Consider the following 18,596-nt stretch of genomic DNA (forward strand, 5'->3'; position numbering starts at 1 on the left):
AGTACCATTCTTTGGGGGCTTCAACTGAGGCTGAACATCACAGGGAAGAGTGTGGTGGAAAGAAGCAGCTCACATGACAATCAGAAAGCAGTGAGAGAGGTCTCCACTTGTCAGATACAAATAGATAACAAAGCCATGCTGCCAATTCCCACCTCCTCCAGCCACACCCTACCACTTCAGTTACCACTTAGTTAATCAATATCAGGAGATTAATTCACTGATTGGGTTAAAGCTCTCACAACCCAATCATTTCTCCTCTGAACCTTCTTGCATAGTCTCACACATAAGCTTTTGGGGAACACCTTACATCCATACCATAACACTTAATCTTCCAAATTGCTAGGATTACAGGCATGCAACACATTAAGTAGGGTTTCTTAAATCATTATGTGTGTTTTTATTTTTTGGTAGATATACTTCCTTTAGCTTAGTTGATTCTCAAGCCTGGACAGTTGTGAGACAGGTTCCAATGAAGGATTTTCTGTGCCTTTGTCAAGATCTCAGAATTTGAAATGTTTCCTCCCCCTCGATCCTCTTAGATCAGGGTAGTACATATTTTCTTTCACTAATATACAGAAAGAAAAGTAGCAACCTATTACTTAAATGAGAAAAGATACACTTTTCTTAACTTTAAATATTCTGACACAGGAACATCATAGGGTCAGGAAATGGAGGTCTCAGTCTGGGGCAGTGCTAGCAGACTTCAAGTGTATAACCTGGCATTGTCCTTCTCTTGGGATTACTGATGACTCTCTCAGAGTGCTACCTGTGTAGGAAAGTTAGGGGAGGAGCCGGGCACAGTGTCCCATGCCTTTAATCCCAGCTAAATAGGAGGATTTCAAATTCGAGGCCAGCCCTAGCAATTTGGTGAGACCCTGTCACAAAATAAAAAAAATAAAAGCGCTGGGCATGTAGCTCAGGAGTAAAGTGCCCCTGGGTTCAAACACCAGTACTGGAAGAAAAAAAAAAAAAAAGGTTGGAGGGGAAGGTTAAGAAACCAGGGGATCTAGGGAATCTTAGTAAGTTGACTTTAATGCACCGCAGCACACTGGTGACAACAACATGCTTCCTAAGGAGAGAGCTACATTTTATGCCTTGTGATACTATGGAAAAAGCATGACATCAAGAATCAGATGACTCAGAATTGATCTTGACTTTGATGCTATCAAGCTAAGTAGGAAGTGACTTAGTCTTGCCAACTTTCAACTTTTCTACCTTACATGGTTAATAAAGCAATCATTACTGGGTTTTGAAGACAGAATTACTCTTTTTTGCCAGGAAATTTTTTCAACCAAAATTTTTTTTTATTTATTCCTTTATATTAATGCATCTTGGGAAAGAAAACATAAACAATATCTACATAAATATTCTGTCTATTATGCTATAAATATTACCTGGATGCCCATGAAGTGAAGAAATCCTGTCATTCCATGCTCAACTGTGAAAGAAAGAATTTGCCAACTAATGAAGGGTGCACTCAAGGCAGGGAAAGATCTCAAAGAAATTAGAAAAAGCAGCCTTTTTAATGTGGATTTAATGGTATTAGTCGCTTCCCTGCTTTTTTCTAAACATGTAATATCTTGAAATACCACATCATTTTTTCTAGATATTAACATATACAACTTAATCTATATGATTCTTAGAAATCTAAATAACATAAGGTAAGTAAGTAGAAAGTTTACCAATGTTTCTGTAAAATAGAGGTCTGAAACTATGGCTTGCGGGTGCCACCTGTTTTGAAAAGAAGTTTATTGGAGAACAGCTACTCATACATTTATTTAGTATCTATTGCCACATTTGCAAGAATGGCAGAGCTGAGAAGCTGAAACAGATGTGTGACTTGCAAAACCATAAATAGTTACTATTTTTTTTATTCAGAAAAGTTACCCAGCCATTGTTAGTAAGGCTAAAATCTTAACTGTTGGTGAAAAACTGAGAAAAAATAATAAAAAGACTAGTAAAACACATCTTATTTCCAGTTCAAAAATAATTCTTGGGCTGGGGATGTGGCTCAAGTGGTAACGCGCTCACCTGGCATGCACGGGGCGGGATGCTGGGTTTGATCCTCAGCACCACATAAAATAAAGATGTTGTGTCCACCGAAAACTGAAAAATAAATATTAAAAACAAATTCTCTCTCTTTAAAAAAAATAATTTTTGATCCTTATAAGAAACTTCTGTAACTATTGAAATGTAGTTACATTTAAGATTGGAGAAAAGTCTACATATACTAAGTAAGAAGAGCAGTGTTTTATTGATTAAAAAGATTCAAAATCATTCCATTTTTCTCTTTGAGAAAATCAATGAAATTTCAAAGATGACTTGAATTAAGAAAAGATTAGCTTAAGCTTTAGGATTATAAACAAATCATTAGTTTAGTTCTGTTTTCTAACACATTATTTTTCATTATTTAAAGCCCACCTTTGCAAATTCTACATTGCTCTAAGTACACAGTACATCATTGTTATGTTATAATGTTGCTGATAATGTAATACATTGTCAACTGTCTAAAGTTCTAAAGTGTTATAATCTGCATGAACTGGGGACAGAAAGGAAAGTTTTCTTGTTTATTGCATTTGTTTATAATTCATCTCCTTCTCATGATAATGGTTTCTTCCACTTTCTTGTACAGATGATATAGAGATTCTGGATTTCTATGTAAGGTGGCTTGTTTTAACTTGAAATCCATCAGTGAGGATCATCTATTGTCAAGTGCCCAGAAATCTCATTATTGATCATAATTTGGTCATCCTTGGTATAATATTTATTGTCTTCAGTAAGAAATTGGGATGATTGTGTCTGCCATGGGCTCCATTATACACTTGAATAACTTGGTGCTCAGCTATGTGCCAAGATTTTTTTTACTTAAGGCTCTTCTCAGTGTCCATTTGTCTAATGGTGGGCAACTTGAACAACTGAACACACTTTTCTTGAGTGATGTCAGTGACACCTCCTGTATTGATACAGAAGTAAAATGCATCCTTATTACATAATTCATAACCTTTTTTATTTATATATGACAGTGGAATGCATTACAATTCTTATTACCCATATAGAGCACCATTTTTCATATCTCTGGTTGTATACAAAGTATATTCACACCAATTCGTGTCTTCATACATGCACTTTGGATAATAATGATCATCACATTCCACCATCATTTCTAACCCCATGCCCCCTCCCTTCCCTTCAACACCTCTGCCCTAGAGTTCATATAATTTATAATCTTTTAAGGAAGAAGAACAATGATTTTAATTATCATTGTTTGTCTTCGCAAAATTTTAAAACTATGACATAATACATTATTATCCAAAGAAGTGACACTTGGTCCAGAATCTAAAATTGCTTCAGCTATTCCTTGCATAAAGGTGACAACAGGAAGCCTGTAAATCTTTAGGTCTTTAGCTTATGACACATATTCTCTTTGGTCTTTCCATCCTCCTCTGAAGATTCTGTATCTCATTATGAAGTCGTTTGCTCTCTTCTTGGAATCCCTCCTTTAGTAACCGGGCTTGTTCCTAAAAAAAATTAAAAAAAAAAAAAAGGAAACTGAATAAACTGTAGCACTAAGTAAGTCCCTGTATTCTATCTAGTTTGCACATTCATTAATTTTTACAATTTTTTTTTTTTTAGTATTTAATTTCCTAGTGACATTTTCTCTGCCCTTAATTTTTGTGGGTACTTTTTCCTTGGCATCTGAGCTCTGCAATTGCTTCTCCTGGGTGTTCTTTTAGCTAACAAATATTTTCAGCCATACCTCCTGATGTGGCAATGAACTCAAATTACCAGTCTTGATTTCTCCCTATTAATTGTATAAAACTTTTGTGGAAAATCTTAGTTATGCTTGGTTTCAATTCTTTCCCATGTATTATAGACTCATACATCTACCTACCCACTTATTATTATGTGTCTATACATAACACAGAAATAAAGTGTTCTCAGAATCTGATAAAGTATCTGAATCTTAGATTAGGAGATTTGATCTAAGCCTCCACAGCTTGGCAGCAGGGGTGGCAAAAGATAGGCAAGACTTCTGACAGTACTGAATTTCCGCCATAACTTCCAACACAATAAAAACTGGGAGCAGGACACAAAAACCAGGTAGGAGCGTCAGTCTATTGCACTAGTGTGAGGGTGAAGGAGTTCTGGTGTTCATCAAGGTTCTCCTACAGCTCAAGTCAAACAGGTATGACAGAAAAACAAAACAAAAAACCATGGTGGATTCCTCTATTAATGAAGACAGCTCATATATATATATATATATATTTATTTTTGTAATAACTTGATAACAATTATTTAATGCTTTCTGAGCCTGTTTTTCTCCTAAGCAATAGGGATATAGTTCTTGCTTTCTATAGTCTTAAGCAAGAGGTAAAACATTTATGATGTTTAGCAGACAACAATGGCCATTCATTGAAAGATATTTAACTGTGATTAAAAAAACTTAAAAAAAAAACAGACATAGGCAGTGGACAGGTCAGGCAGGCACACGGGAATTGAAAAGCAGAAGAGAGCAGGCAAAGTCTATTTTTAGACTTCATGTTCTACCTGCCACACTAAAGTTATGATCAGGGAGAAGGGAGAGAAAAACAGAAACAGAAACCTCGAGGTGGTGCAACTGTTGATACCTGAAGTTTAAGAGCCATGATCCTGTCTTGCTCTTGCTGCATCTGGGCCCTGTCCTTCTCCATCTTCTCAGTCAGCTGTTTCACGTGTTCCTGATAACTCTTCTCTTTCTGTTCCATCAGCTGCTCATTCTTCCTTTGCATTTCTTCCAACATTTTTGCTGTAGCCTCTGCAGATTCAGCTTTCACACGCTCCACTGGAGAGGAAAAGGGAGAAGAAAAAGGTAAACGGGGTTACTGCTGCCTGGCCTTCCTCTATACTTCCTTGCTACGGTTGCCACTGACTGCATACGCTCTACCCAGAGTGACTTGGAAAATAAGACACATCTTTGCTCTTCTTGTTCCGGCTTAGAGATCCTTTGTGTCTCAGTCAAATGATATAAACCTTTCGGAGCTTTTCAGCCTTCCCATCTCCTGACTCACTACTCACCCTCAATCTCCTTTTCCTTTTCTGTGAGAGTCTGGTCTGTCCGTAGAATCGTGTCAGTCACGTCCTCCTTGGACTTCAAGTACTTCTGCAGAATCTCTTCAGCCTTAGAGTCCAGAAAACACAGAGTCAACAGTAGGAAATGACACATTTGTTCCTGTCTGACTCCCCCACACCTCTGCCTCTAGGAATTGATCCTCTTGGCTCTGGCATAACTGGTGGCCAAGATTCCCTGTCACAGGAATGGGCACTTGTTCCAGGCTGTTTGGTCAGAGCACCCACTAAACAATGGCTTTTAAGGAGTCCCTTACTGTGCAGAAGAGACACTTGGTCCTTTTAGACTGAGGGCTGTTTATTTGGAGTTAGTGGTGCTGTGGTCCTATATGGGGTGAACTTGCTGGAGAATGAGACCTCGTGGAGAAAGCTGATCAGAGAAATGAGGATGAAGGAAGAAAAGGAGGGCAGTGTGGGGATGGGAGAGAGTAAGGGCCAGAGAGACAGATGGTGACATTATTTGAAATCTTGTTCTTTAAAGCCAGTTTGAAGCACAAACTGATAAATTATTGGTTTTGCTCAGGGGACTATCATTGCATTTTGCAACACAAAATATCCATCTGTAATATATATGATAGTAACAACTTGGTGGTTTATCTGATAATTTATACCTCAATTTTTAGTTGGGCACATTCTTCTTTGATGAGTATTTAGGACATGTCTAGTTATAATGGGCTCCTTGTACATGTTATTGAAACTGTGAACATCATGCAGTAAGGCACCTCTCTGTGCAGTGCTTGATGACACTGCTGTTTGAGAGGGCACATGGGTAGTTTACCATAATACACAGATATATCTTGGTCACCTGTATCCCCTTCTTGGGTTCCAAATAGTACTTTTTCTTCAGCTCTTCTATCTTCTGAATAAAGAGACGATAGCCCCCTGGTTTAGAATAAATTCCCTGCTTCACATTCTCTTCTAGAGGGCTGAAAATGTCCTGAAGTAAAGCTGAGCAACGATCTGAAGATGCTTTCAGATTCTGTTCATGAAAGTTATCCCGCCTTGTTTCTAGCTGGGCCTTTGATGTAAAAATGGAAAATTAAAAAAAAAATAACAGGAAAAAGTTGTTAGCTAAAACTCAGAACTTCTGGACCTTCTTTAAAAAAAAAAATTAAGACCCCTAGATAAATTTACAGGTTCCTCAGCGGGACTAGGTTCTTCCTCCTGGTCCCAACTTTCTACTGAAGCTCTTTCTCCTTTGAGGTGAGGTTCAGAACAGAGATTGCTGGCTTTAGGCCACATTTTCAAAATGGACTGAATGATTGCCCATGGGGAAAAAATGTGGCTCAAAAAATGTGCAGTTGCAGACAAGTAAGACTCAAATTCCTTTTGCTTTTCTGTCTTGAATATCAAACCAGTGCAATAACTGTGGGCATGTAATTTGATTAGAAGCCCTGATTATTATTTATTGCATGCAATTAAGTTAAGGGGAAGATTATTGGCTTATTCATAAGAGAGAAAAGGTCTCAAAGCTTTGAGTACATAGTCATAAAACCATTTCTCCTGTTTATTATGATTATCAACAGACAGCTGTCATCATTTTAAAATCTAGTAACAATTGCCTCTCTCAAAAGAAGACCCATCTTATTCTCTCATAGTATTTGCCTTCTAAAATCCAAATCCATATAAATTTGAGAGAAAAATTACCCCTAATTCCTTTTGAAATAGTTGGTCAACATCTTTGAAGGAATGTTTGATGAAGACCTCAATGGCCTCTCTCTCACAGTCCCTGTGCAGGTCCAGCAGCTCCATCAGGGTCTCTGTGGGCAGCTGCACCTTCTGCTTCATCTGCTGGTCATAGTGGGCAAGGGCCTTCTGCACAGCAGCCGAGTTCTCTATCTGGGCCAGGGCCAGGACTGCGTTCTCCATGCAGGGCAGATCCCCACTGCTGATGGCATTGACATAGGTCAGCACCAGACTCTCCAAGCCTACATATAGAGAACAAATGATGATATGGGTTGGTGGAATGAAGAAAACATTTGTTCTGTGTAATTCTGAGCATATCAGTTACCACCTGTTTGCCTCACATTCTTCACATCCTCAGTATCACCTGGAAGTTCCTTGAAATAAAGCATCTCAGTCCTACCCCAGATCTGTTGAATTAGGCCTTCCTCTTTGGCAAGATCCCAAGGTGATGTGTTGAGAATCCTGGTCCTAGACTAAATGGGCTGGCACTCATTGAAAGCTCGTATCCATTTTTAACACCAAATGCCATTAAAACAGAAACCATATCTCTTTCACATCATTAGCCCTGACCATAGTAAGTATCTGATTGTTATTATGGAACAAGAGATGCTATCCCAATCAAAAAGAGTGCTCCATTTGGTGTATTAGAATAAACAGTATTGTCCAAGAGACCTTTCTTGGATATGCTAATATAACAGGCATTAGCCACATGTAGATATTGCCACTTGAAATGGAGCTCTGTGATCAAATTTTTAAATTTTCTTTCATTTAATTAATTTACATTAAAATTTAAATAGCCGTCCTTGTTTGTCTAGTGACTACTATATTGGAGATTATAGCTCCAGTTTACTAGGGCAATTTTAGGATATATAGATATAGATATAGATACACACACACACACACACACACACACACATTGTCCATTCCTACCTTTTCCTATCAAGGATGTCTGGTTAACAAAATCTATTATAAATTTTGGTACCATCTAAAATTTAATACAACAAAAGTGATAATTAAGTATTTTTCAAAACTGAAATAGGTTGATGTTATTTCATGTTCCTCTGATCCTAACGATTAGTGGGATTACTGAAAAGGGTACTCACGTGGTCCATTGACCTTGATGCCTCCTGAAAGAGTTTTAACCTTGGAATAGCTGAATATGTAAGAACAGAATTCTGCAACTTGTTGCACAAATTCACTGTCTAGTTGATCATCATGCAGAGTCTCTAGCTGGGCAAGCTTCTTTCTATGTGTGGGCCTATCAAAAATAAAGCATTTCTTCTTTGGGAAGAACTTCCGGATACAGAGCCGGGGCAGATTAAAATTTTTGTCTTTTTTACTGGTACCTGGAATAAGAAAAAAAAAAAAAAAGGATTTGCATACTCTAAGGATTTGCAAAAAAATCATTTTAAAAGCAAAAGAGTATATATTTCAACCTTTTCAGATAAGTTAGATGTCTTAAGAACTCAGTTACTGTATCATGATAGCATCCACAGACAATATATAAATGAATGGTCACAGAATTATTTGAATAAAATTCATTTACAGACATCTGGTAGCTACATTGGCCATCAATTGTATTGGGTCATAGTTTTCCAACATTTGAGCTGGCATACCGCCTAGGCTTTGTTCTATTTTCTTCAAATATATATTTTTTGTACCCATATTTTTGGGTTAAATTTAGGATCACAAAATCTAAGCACAAATTCTCAAATTTAGTGGATCATAGCAAAGGGAAAGGTGAAAGAAAAAAAAACGGAGAATATAACTTAAAGTCAAATCTATTAATTTGGATATTAAGCATGAATTCCCAGGAATCCCTGTAATCCCAGTGATTTGGGAGGCTGAGGCAAGAGGATCACAAATTCAAAGCCAGCCTCAGCAACTTAGCAAGGCCCTCAGCAACTTGTGAGACCCTGTCTCAAACAAAAAAATAAAAAATAAAAAGGACTGGGGACATGGCTCAGTGGTTAAGTGCCCCTAGGTTCAATCCCTGGTAACAAAAAAATTTTAAAAATGAAAGTAAAAAATAGTAATGTCTTGGGTTCTGACTCCCCATTTATCAATTCTAAGTTCCTGTTACCTTGCTTTAGCTTCAGGGCAGCATCCAGATACTCATCTGCTGAGATGGGCTGTCCATCTATTTCCAAGTCTAGGGAGAAATCTCTTAGAGTCCACACAAAGTCTGGGAAGAAGCTCACAAATTCAGCTGAATCCTCAATCTCATTCTCCTCAGGTGAGGATTTGGCTCTGATTCGATTTGTCAGCTCTGTCACATAGCTGAGGAGCTAATTAAGGAAAACTGACAAAAATAACAGGGCTCCCCCTCCCCCACTAGTTCCACATATTCCAAAACCTTCATTTCCACTTTGTTTTTCTTAACCTACAAGGCAATTATTTAGTAGGTATATGAGCCTTTCCTCTGTCCTTGTTATTTTTGTTTTGTTTTTCTTTTTTTTGTGTGTGTGCTAGATTCATCAAGATTCTGGCTCAGGCAGCTGATTTACTAATAGAGGTTTCCCCTCTGACTTTGGTGCTGTTTTGGACCACCAAAAGGATACTGAAGTTGGTCCATGGCCTGCTGGTTGATGGTTCCCATGCTGTTGTACACAAAAGTGCTGCTCAGGAGGATTGCCAGGGCAAAGATCCAGGAGTCATTCTGGTTGTCGCCCTGGAGGTCAGAACACATTTTTGCCAAGAGAATATTTTATTCTATGATGCTTTCAGATCAGCAGTGGTCAAAGTATGCTCACTCGGAGTTTTATTAGACTAAAGACCTAAAAGAGGAACTCAGATCCAAACTGAAATGAGTGTCTACAGGACTTGGACTTTGAATACTTTTTTGATTCGTACTTCTGTTTTACACTGATTCTCCTAGGCACTCCTATTTTGACTGGCAGATGGCTGCAAAACAGTCAAGGTTGTGGGTATTCAAAGGGCTTCAAGACAATTTCAGTTGAAAAATTTTCTCAGGAGAAACTCCCTAAGAACAAGCACTAAAAGGAAGCAAGAGGACATTACTTCCTCATCTTCTGATGTAGAAATTGATGGTCAGGATTCTGTTGGTGAGTGATGAACAGAAAATGAAGCCAGTGACTGACAATTAGTGTTGTCTTCACACAATGGATTTTGCCAATCTTTGGGAAATGAGGCTTTCTCTAAATCAGTGCCTGTCACCATGGATGATGATGATGACAATGATCCTGAGCATAGGCCTGTAGGACTTTAAAGAGATCATAACACACCCTTGGCATGAGTATGAACAGCTGCACCAGAACAGCAAAAAGATTGTAAAAACCGAAAGTGTTTGATTTAGAAAGACTCCTGTCTTCCTGCATGAAAGGAAGGCCAAAAAAATGCACTAAATCTCAGAAATCTTAAGAGAAAGTAAATACCAATATTAACACACCTAGCATAGAGTGCATTACCAATTCAGAGCTGTAAATGTTATGTTTTCATGTAAACTGTGATAATTTTTGAGACTTTTAATTTTGACAGTTTTTTTGATAAAAAGTAAATCATAACTCAATAAGTTGGTTAAAAAAAGACATCTCTCTCTATTTAGTTATTGTTCTTAAGTGTCATCCAATATGGTGATCTCATTTCTTAAGATCTGTTGAGACTGAGGGCTGGGGTTGTGGCTCAGTGGTAGAGCACTTGCCTAGCATGTGCAAGGTCCTGGGTTTGGATATCATGATTAATCTTGGCATGATTTTTTTTCCAATTTCACATTTTTTGAGTGGAATAGGTTATAGTAGCAGCATATGGTAATTGCGGGTAAATTTGTACACAATCGTGTAGCTGAGTAAAAACTGTGTATAAATTTCATATGCTTTGTCTTTTTAGTAGTATTGTAATAAATTTCTAGTGTCGGTGTTTATGGAGAAGTAAATAGTATATTGTTGCAAATGCTTTACCATTTGCATGCCATAATCTGTGTAAAACTTAGCAAGACTCTGTCTCAAAATAATTTGTTAAAAAGGGGGATGGGGATGTACTTAGTGCTTGCCTAGCATGTGAGAGACCCTGGATTCAATCCCTAGGAATGCAATTTTTTTTCCTATTTTTCATAGCAAAATTGACTCATCAAAGTGTTATGGTTTGGATCTGGAATAGTCACCAAAAGCTCATGTGTTAGGCAACGCAGCAATGTTCAGAGGTGAGAAGATTGGCTCATAATGGCTCTGAACTCATCCGTGTATTAATCTACTATGGATTAATAATATGAATGGACTACTGGGAAGTGGTATAAACTGTCGGCAGGTGGGGCATGGCTGGAGGAAGAAGGTCACTGGGAATGTGGCCTTGGAGAGTATATCTGTCACTGGGCCCTCTCTTTCTCTCTCTCTCTCCTTCCTGACTGTTATGAAGTGAGCAGCTTGCTTCCACCACACCTTTCACAATGGTGTTCTGCCTAATCTCTTAGGGTCAGAGCAATGAAGCTCACCAACCATGAGCCAAAATAAACCTGTTTCTGGGTTGTTCTTGTCAGATATTTTGCTCACAGCAGTGAAGAGCTAACTAACATAAATAAAATATATAATACTTCTAGGTACTTTATCAAGTAATTATCGTACCCCTGAACATTCAAACAATAATATTCAAAACAATAATATGAGGTAAATATAGAACTATTACATCCATTTGACAGATCAGAAAGCTAAGGCTAAAAGAATCAAGATATTTGGCTTAAAGCCACTAAGATACTGCCAGAGTTTAATTTAAACACAAAGTCTTGGGGCTTCAAAACCAAAATTCTTAACTAAAGTTTTCTGTAGGATAAGACTACGACATTAACTTTATTTTTGCTACCTTTATGCATGTGGGGTAACTTGAGGAGCTTAAAGTCTGTTGTTAATAGTTGGAATATTGTCTACTATCTTGCTTTTCTGAAAGGATTGTGTATTATGAATATTTTCCTCATCTCTGGTTGCTACACCTAGTCTCATGATATGTAAGCAAAATGAAATGACATATTATAATGCAAGTTCTTATTTAAGGAAAAACTACATACTAGAAAGAATATTCAGAGACAGGGGCTTAATCCAAAGTAGAATCCTCCCTCCTCACCTTCTCTACATCTCCCAAGCCCTCGGTGTCAAGCAGAACTAGAGTGTGGTCTGCCGTCTTGGGATGAGGCACACACCACATCCAGATTCCTTTGGTGTGAGACTGCACTGTGGCACCCAGAGAGAAGCCTGTCAAGCACAGAGGAGATAAGATAGGTAGAATTTTAATAGTGTGTTCTGGAAAGTGTGATAAAAGCATAACCAAGTGTAAGAGAGAGGGAAAAAAACACAGCCTGTATTGAATGATCTTATTTATAGTCAGAGAAATAAAAATTAGAATATCTAATACATAAAAATGTAATATTTATAATAATAAAAAATAAACTAGAAATATGAGGAAATTACCCACATACGATAAGCAATATGTGAAAATCCACATCTATAGAAACATTTGCTATCCTTGAGATGTTATCGTTATCCAAAGGGAAACATTCCATGAATTCTTATTAAGATTCCAGTGAATTTTTAGAAGTAAAAATACACACCCTAATTTTAATAAGAAATCTCAGAAATAAACTTTAAAAAGGAAGTATAAATTTGGAGGTTTCAAAGAATCTGAAATCTGATACTTGCTACAGAATTGTGTCATCAAAACAGTGTGTTCCTGGCTTAAAGACCAATATATAGAGTCACAGAATGCAATAGAGAGTCCAGAAATTAAGTCTCATATGTATGGTCAAATGATTTTCATAAGACTTCCAAAATCACTCAGTGAAGAAGGAATAGTTTCTTCAAGAAATGACATGGAAAGACTGCAGATCCACATGCAAGGAAAAAAAAAAAAAAGGAGGAGTTGTGGTGTTTCCTTATCCCTGTTGGTAAAGATGGCGCAAGGAGCGCTTCTGTTCCAGGAGCTCAGGTCCACTGAAACATCACCTCCAATCACTGTGAATGGTGCGAACTTTGAATGGCGCACCTCTAATCCCTGAAGTGGCACAAACACTTGGCCAATGAAGAAGTAACAGCCCACTCACCCTGCTCCTCATTCTGTGTTGAGCCCAAAAATATCAACATCCTGTATAGTGCTCTCTCTCTCTCTTCCCCCCTCTCCTCTCTCTTCTCTCTCTTCCCCCTCTCCTCTCTTCTCTCTCTCTCTTCCCCCTCAACTCTCTTCTCTCTCTCTTTCCCCTCTCCTCTCTCTTTCTCTCCCCCCTCTCCTCTCTTCTCTCTCTCTCTTCCCCCTCTCCTCTCTCTCTCTCTCCCCTTTTCTTCTGCGACTGGCTGTTACAGTCCTGCTAATAAAATCTTGGACAGGTAAACGGTTGTTTCCGCCTGTTGAGTTTACGGAGCTTTTCTGCTGTTCCTACAATCCCCACAAAAATTAACTCAAAATAGATGAAAGACCTAAACATTAGAGTTCAAGTTATAAAACCATAAAAGAAAACCTAGGGGAAAAACTTCATTTCATTGAATTGGGCAGTGATTTCTTGGATATGACACCAAGCGTAAAGACCACAAAAGAAAAAAATGACTGGGACGTAATCAAAATGAAAAACTTTTGAGTATCTAAGTACACTATCAACGGAGGAGGCAACATGTAGAACTGAGGAAAATTCTTATTAGACATGTTAGATGTATATCTGGTCAGGGGTTGATATCCAGAATATAGAAAGAATCCTGAAAATGCAACACAAACAACCAGATTAAAAAATGAACAAGGATTTCAGCAGATATTTCTACAAAGTGGATATACAAACGGCCAATAGTGAATGAAAAGATGCCCAATATCCCTAGTCATTTAGGGAACTGTAAATTGAAACCACGAGATACTGCTTCACACCCATTAAAATGTCCACTATCAAATAACAGCAAAACAGAATATCATAAATGTTGGCAGGATGTAGAAAAATTATAACATTCATGAATTTCTGATGGGAACTTAAGATGATGCAGGCAGTATAGAAATTGGTATAGTGATTCTCAAAGAAATTAAACAGAATTGCCATATAAGTCAGCAATTCTACTTCTGGGCATATACCCAGAAGAAATGAAAGCATAGACTATATAGATAGTTTTGCATCCATCTTCATACCAGCATTATTTTTAAAGGTGAAAAGGTGGAAGCAGCCCAAGTGTTCATCTGCAGATGATTGGATAAACACATTGACATGCCTAAACAATTACTGCACCTTAAACAGGAAGGAAATTTGAGACATTTTACCACATGGATGAACCTTGAAGACCAAAAGCCCAACTGTGAGAGGAAGTTTAGCTTCCCTGTCCCTCTATGACTCTAACTTCCTCCTCTCCATCCCCATGCTGGATGCCCACAGTGTGATGGACACAGGGCTCAGCAGAGCTTTGCTGGTGGCACTCACCCTTTTGCTTCCCGGCCAGCTTGTTCATCAAGTAGGATTTGCCTGTGCGGTAGAGGCCCACGATGGCCACCACCACCACAGGGTCTGTGATGGCCGATAGGATCTTCAGGGCTTCCTGGTTGATCATCAGTTGGCCTTTAACATTCTCAATGAGGCACATGGGACCTGGCATGTAGGTCTCTGAGGCCATGTTTTGGAGTGTCTGCAAGAGAAGAGGTGGGATATTTTACGATTTCTGGTCTTTTGCTTTCAGAAGGCAGATACAAATTCCCCAGTATAAGCTAAAGTGTGATGTGCATCAACAACGTAGATGAGGGAAAACTTGTATGTATTAGTCAGGGTTCTCTAGGAACAGAATGAACAGGAAGTATGATTATAAATAGGGGATTTATTAAATGGGCTTTTACAACCAGAAGCTAGATAGTCAACAATGGCCATCTGCAGGCTGGAGAGCTGGGAGAACCAGTAGCTGTGCAGTCCAAGAGGCTGAAGCTTCAGAACAAGAAGGATCAATTTTGCTGCCCTCCTCAGAGACCAAAGGTTTCTGGAAACTCCCTGGAGAACTTCTGTCAAAATCCACTTCGGAAGAGTGAAGATCCTCAGGTGATTGCAAAAGCAATCAAAAAACCCCTTCAAGAAGAATAGAGCTTGCATCTGCTGCTGCTTCCTCTTCAAACTTTTATTCCATTCAAGCTACCATCCTATTGGATGGTGCTGCTGGCTCTTAGGCAGGGTCTCTACTTCAGTTTGCTATCTCACATGCCAATAATTCTTTGACACACTTTGGTTAACACACCCAGAAGCCTTTTAACCTTTGACATCTCTCAATCCAATCAAGTTGACAATGCAAATTAACTAGTACAGTGTATAATTTTAGAAAGTCATGAAAAAATTATCAAAGTGGTTCATTTAACAAATGTTGATGTAACAGTGACTCATCAACATTTAACTTCTCACACAACCCAAATCTTCAATTTAATTTATCATGGAAAATTTTCCTTGGATTCTTATTTAAAAGTTTACATTAGATATTAAATGAAAGAATAAGATAACCCCACTAGATTTAAGAAATTAAATCCAAACCATAACACTTTGATTTTGCTAGGAAAAATAGGAAAAAAACATTGTAGTCCTATGGATTGAACTCAGGGTCTCAACATGCTGAGTACATCCCCAGCTTCTTTTTAAAATTATTTTATTTTGAGACAGAGTCTTACTAAGTTTTACACTGATTTATAGCATGCAAATGGTAAAGCATTTGCAACAATATACTATTTACTTCTCCATAAACACTGACACTAGAAATATATTACAATACTATTAAAAAGACAAAGCATATGAAATTTATACATAGTTTTTACTTAGTTACACAATTGTGTACAAATTTACACACAATTACCATATATTACTACTAAAATCCATCCCACTCAAAAAATGTGAAATTGGAAAAAATCATGCCAATATTTGATCATGATCTGCAAATGCATTTTGTGTGTGTGTGTGTGTGTGTGTGTGTGTATGTTGCTGGGTATTGAACCCAGGGCCCTGTGCATGTGAAGCAAGCACTCTACCAACTGAGCTATATCCCCAGCCCTGAAAATACATTATTAAAAGTAGTTTAACACATATTCAAATATTCTCAAATACTTATCTGGCCAGGAGCAGTGGAGCACACCTATAATCCCAGTGGTTAGGGAGGTTAAGGCAGGAGAATCACGAGTTCAAAGCCAGCCTCAGCAACTTAGTAAGGCCCTAAGCAACTGAGTGAGAGCCTGCTCTAAAAGAAATACAAAGCTGGGTATGTGGCTCAGTGGTTGAGTGCCCCTGGGTTCAATCCCTGGCAATCACCCCCTCCCACCTCTCCACACAAAACAAAACAAAACAAAAAGATTAAAAAAAAAAGAAATGACAGAAATAGGGATTAAGAGATTACGAAGCAGATCAAGAGAGTTGGACATGAAGTTGTTAAAGAAAAAAAAATCTGTATTTCCAGTCACACACTTTTAATGTTTCTGTTTTGTTCTGTTTTTCCATTTGGTAGAGAGAGGAAAGAAAAATGGGAGGAGGAGAAGGTGAAAGATAAGGAGCTGATAAAGGAGAGGATGGCTATAAGGTGGTGATTGAGGCTGGTGCCTGTCCAGGACTTCAAAGGTCACAGTTTCCAGAAAGCAGGAAAATTTGCCTGAAGGCCTGGGAAGGCTGGGCTGGGAAAGAGGCTGCCAAATGTAGGGGCTGAATTCTGCTGATGAGGGCTAAGAAGTGATGGACACCAGGAAATTAGTCTGCTGTACATCTGAAGGAGGAAATCCACCTTGAAGCCAAGTTCGGATGGATGATTAGACAGCATGCTGTTTCATGTGCACGCAAGAATACACATACCTACATACAACCCTCTCTCCACAACAGCAAATCTCAATTAAATTCAAATGAGAATATCTGATTTTATGGGAATAAAACCCCTCAACCATTCATTCATTTGCTGAGAAAAAACTAAGGTCATCTCGGGAATGAAAGGATAGCTTAATTTTAAGAATTTTATGAATATAAGGATATTTCTAAATCCTCCAAGGGGCAAGGCAATTAGGTTTTCCCCGGAGAAACCCTGATCCCCTGGGACCATAACATTCTGTTACCACTCTGATGAGTGTGTTCTCACATTGGCTTCTAACACAAGTGGGAAATAGGCAGTGTCCCTCTCTTTGACCCTGACAGGACCCATTGTGAAAAGATGAGAAGATCAAGACATTCATGCCTTGTGCTCTGGTCTTTTAAGTCTCACCAATTAAACTATTCCTTAATTTAAATATTAAAAAAAAAATTAAAAGAAAGAAAGTATGTTATTTTGGCTTTTTTTTTTTAAGTGTGGGTGGCTGTTTACCCAGCACCTCATTGTTCTTCTTTCTCATGAAAAGAACCCATAGGCAGCCCTTTCAATTTCTCAGCTGTGCTGCAGTAGCAGCAGCAGCAGCAGCAGCAGCAGCAGCAGCAGCAGCAGCAGCAGCAGCAGCAGCAGGACTGAGCAGGCTCCCTAATGATGGTGATAATTTAATTGTGTCTCTGGTCAATATGGCAATGTCCACAGTGAGAAGGCGGTCCCCATGCATTTCAAACCCTCAGTTCAGCTCCAGTTTGAAGATGCCTAATGTAATACAAGCCCACTAGTGGCACTTAGGGGCACAATGCCCTCAGTCAGGTTGAAGCATCAGGTTTCATCAGTCCCATCACAGGCTGCTTTTAAGAAAACTGACTCTTATAAATCCCTTCTCATCTCAGCCCCAGCCTTATAGGTCCCTGTCCCTGAGCAGAGCTGCCTCAGAGCTGCAGAGACAGGCTGAGAAGGGAAGGAAGCCTTCTTACCTGCTCTTCCTGCTCAGTGTGGGTGGACTGGCTTCTCTCACTTCTCTGCTTCTTGCTGGATGGCTGAGCTTTTATTTTATCCTCCAGCGTCATGAGCCTTTCTGGATTTCCCTGAGTGATCAAACACTGACCAGAACAACAACCTTTATCATGAATTTACAGTAATGTGAAACTGAAAGTACTCAGTCCAAGGAAATGAATCAACAACCCTAAAAGGGATTTTCAGTGTTCTGTTGGTGGATGGGTGTGACAGGATTTCTCAACTGGAACTTTCAAACATTTTGTTGGAAGAGATCACAGAAACCATTTGCTATTAAAAAAAAAAAGTCTATTAGATGTAGAATATAGTAAAATGTTTCCCAAGATTGGGAGTCTGTTTAAGCATCCTAGAATGAGGAAGCATCATTTATTTTTAAAGTCTAATTTCCCAAAATAAGAGACTCACTCACAGTGGAGCTGGTTTACTCTTCTGGAGCTTCAGTATGTGAGAGAAGGTGCATGGTTTATATACTCTCAAACACCCAGTAGTTGTTTTAATGGTCTGGTATTTGTCCTCTTAACAGTCAGAAGGGGGCTCCCTGCACTCTACAGGTGTTTCAGACCCAATTCTGACTGCTTCACATGGAGTGTACATCTTAAACCTCATAATAAATCTTTCCTTATGATTTTATAGAAACTGAGGCATGCATAGACTTTATCAGCTGTCCCAGCTAATATAGCCTGGTAAGTAATCTGAATCCAAGCAGTTTTGATCTCCAACTTTCTTCTTGAGCCACTACACTACACTGTTCTTCTGTTTGGTGAATAATGATAAAAATAATGTTTTTAAATTTATAGACTATTTTCAAGGCACTCCATATGTTATGTGTCAAATTCATCCTGACTACAATCATGCAGAATAAATGATATTGTCTCTATTTTGCAATGGAGATAAGAATTCTGGAGGAGGGCTCTATGGTTTGTATATGGTTTCAGTGTGTCCACCAAAGGTCTATATATTGGAGCTTGGTTCTCAGTGTGGCAGTTTTAAAAGGTAAGGGACCCCCTAAGAGGTGGGGCC

At 38.5% G+C, this 18,596-nt stretch overlaps 1 protein-coding gene across 1 annotated transcript; it reads right to left on the minus strand.

Moving 5' to 3' along the window:
* Positions 1-1,709: 1,709 nt before the first annotated feature.
* On the minus strand, positions 1,710-17,693 carry Gbp1 (guanylate binding protein 1). Its single transcript, XM_026403331.2, is given in 12 exon segments — positions 1,710-3,434; positions 3,437-3,518; positions 4,629-4,822; positions 5,056-5,158; positions 5,912-6,124; positions 6,754-7,034; positions 7,896-8,138; positions 8,876-9,072; positions 9,354-9,463; positions 11,863-11,990; positions 14,180-14,381; positions 17,537-17,693. Coding segments are annotated over 12 exon segments (1,887 nt in total). The 5' UTR covers positions 17,630-17,693; the 3' UTR covers positions 1,710-3,393.
* Between the last annotated feature and the right edge of the window lie 903 nt (positions 17,694-18,596).

The sequence above is a fragment of the Urocitellus parryii genome, chromosome 11 (assembly GCF_045843805.1).
Source record: "Urocitellus parryii isolate mUroPar1 chromosome 11, mUroPar1.hap1, whole genome shotgun sequence".
NCBI lineage: Eukaryota > Metazoa > Chordata > Mammalia > Rodentia > Sciuridae > Urocitellus > Urocitellus parryii.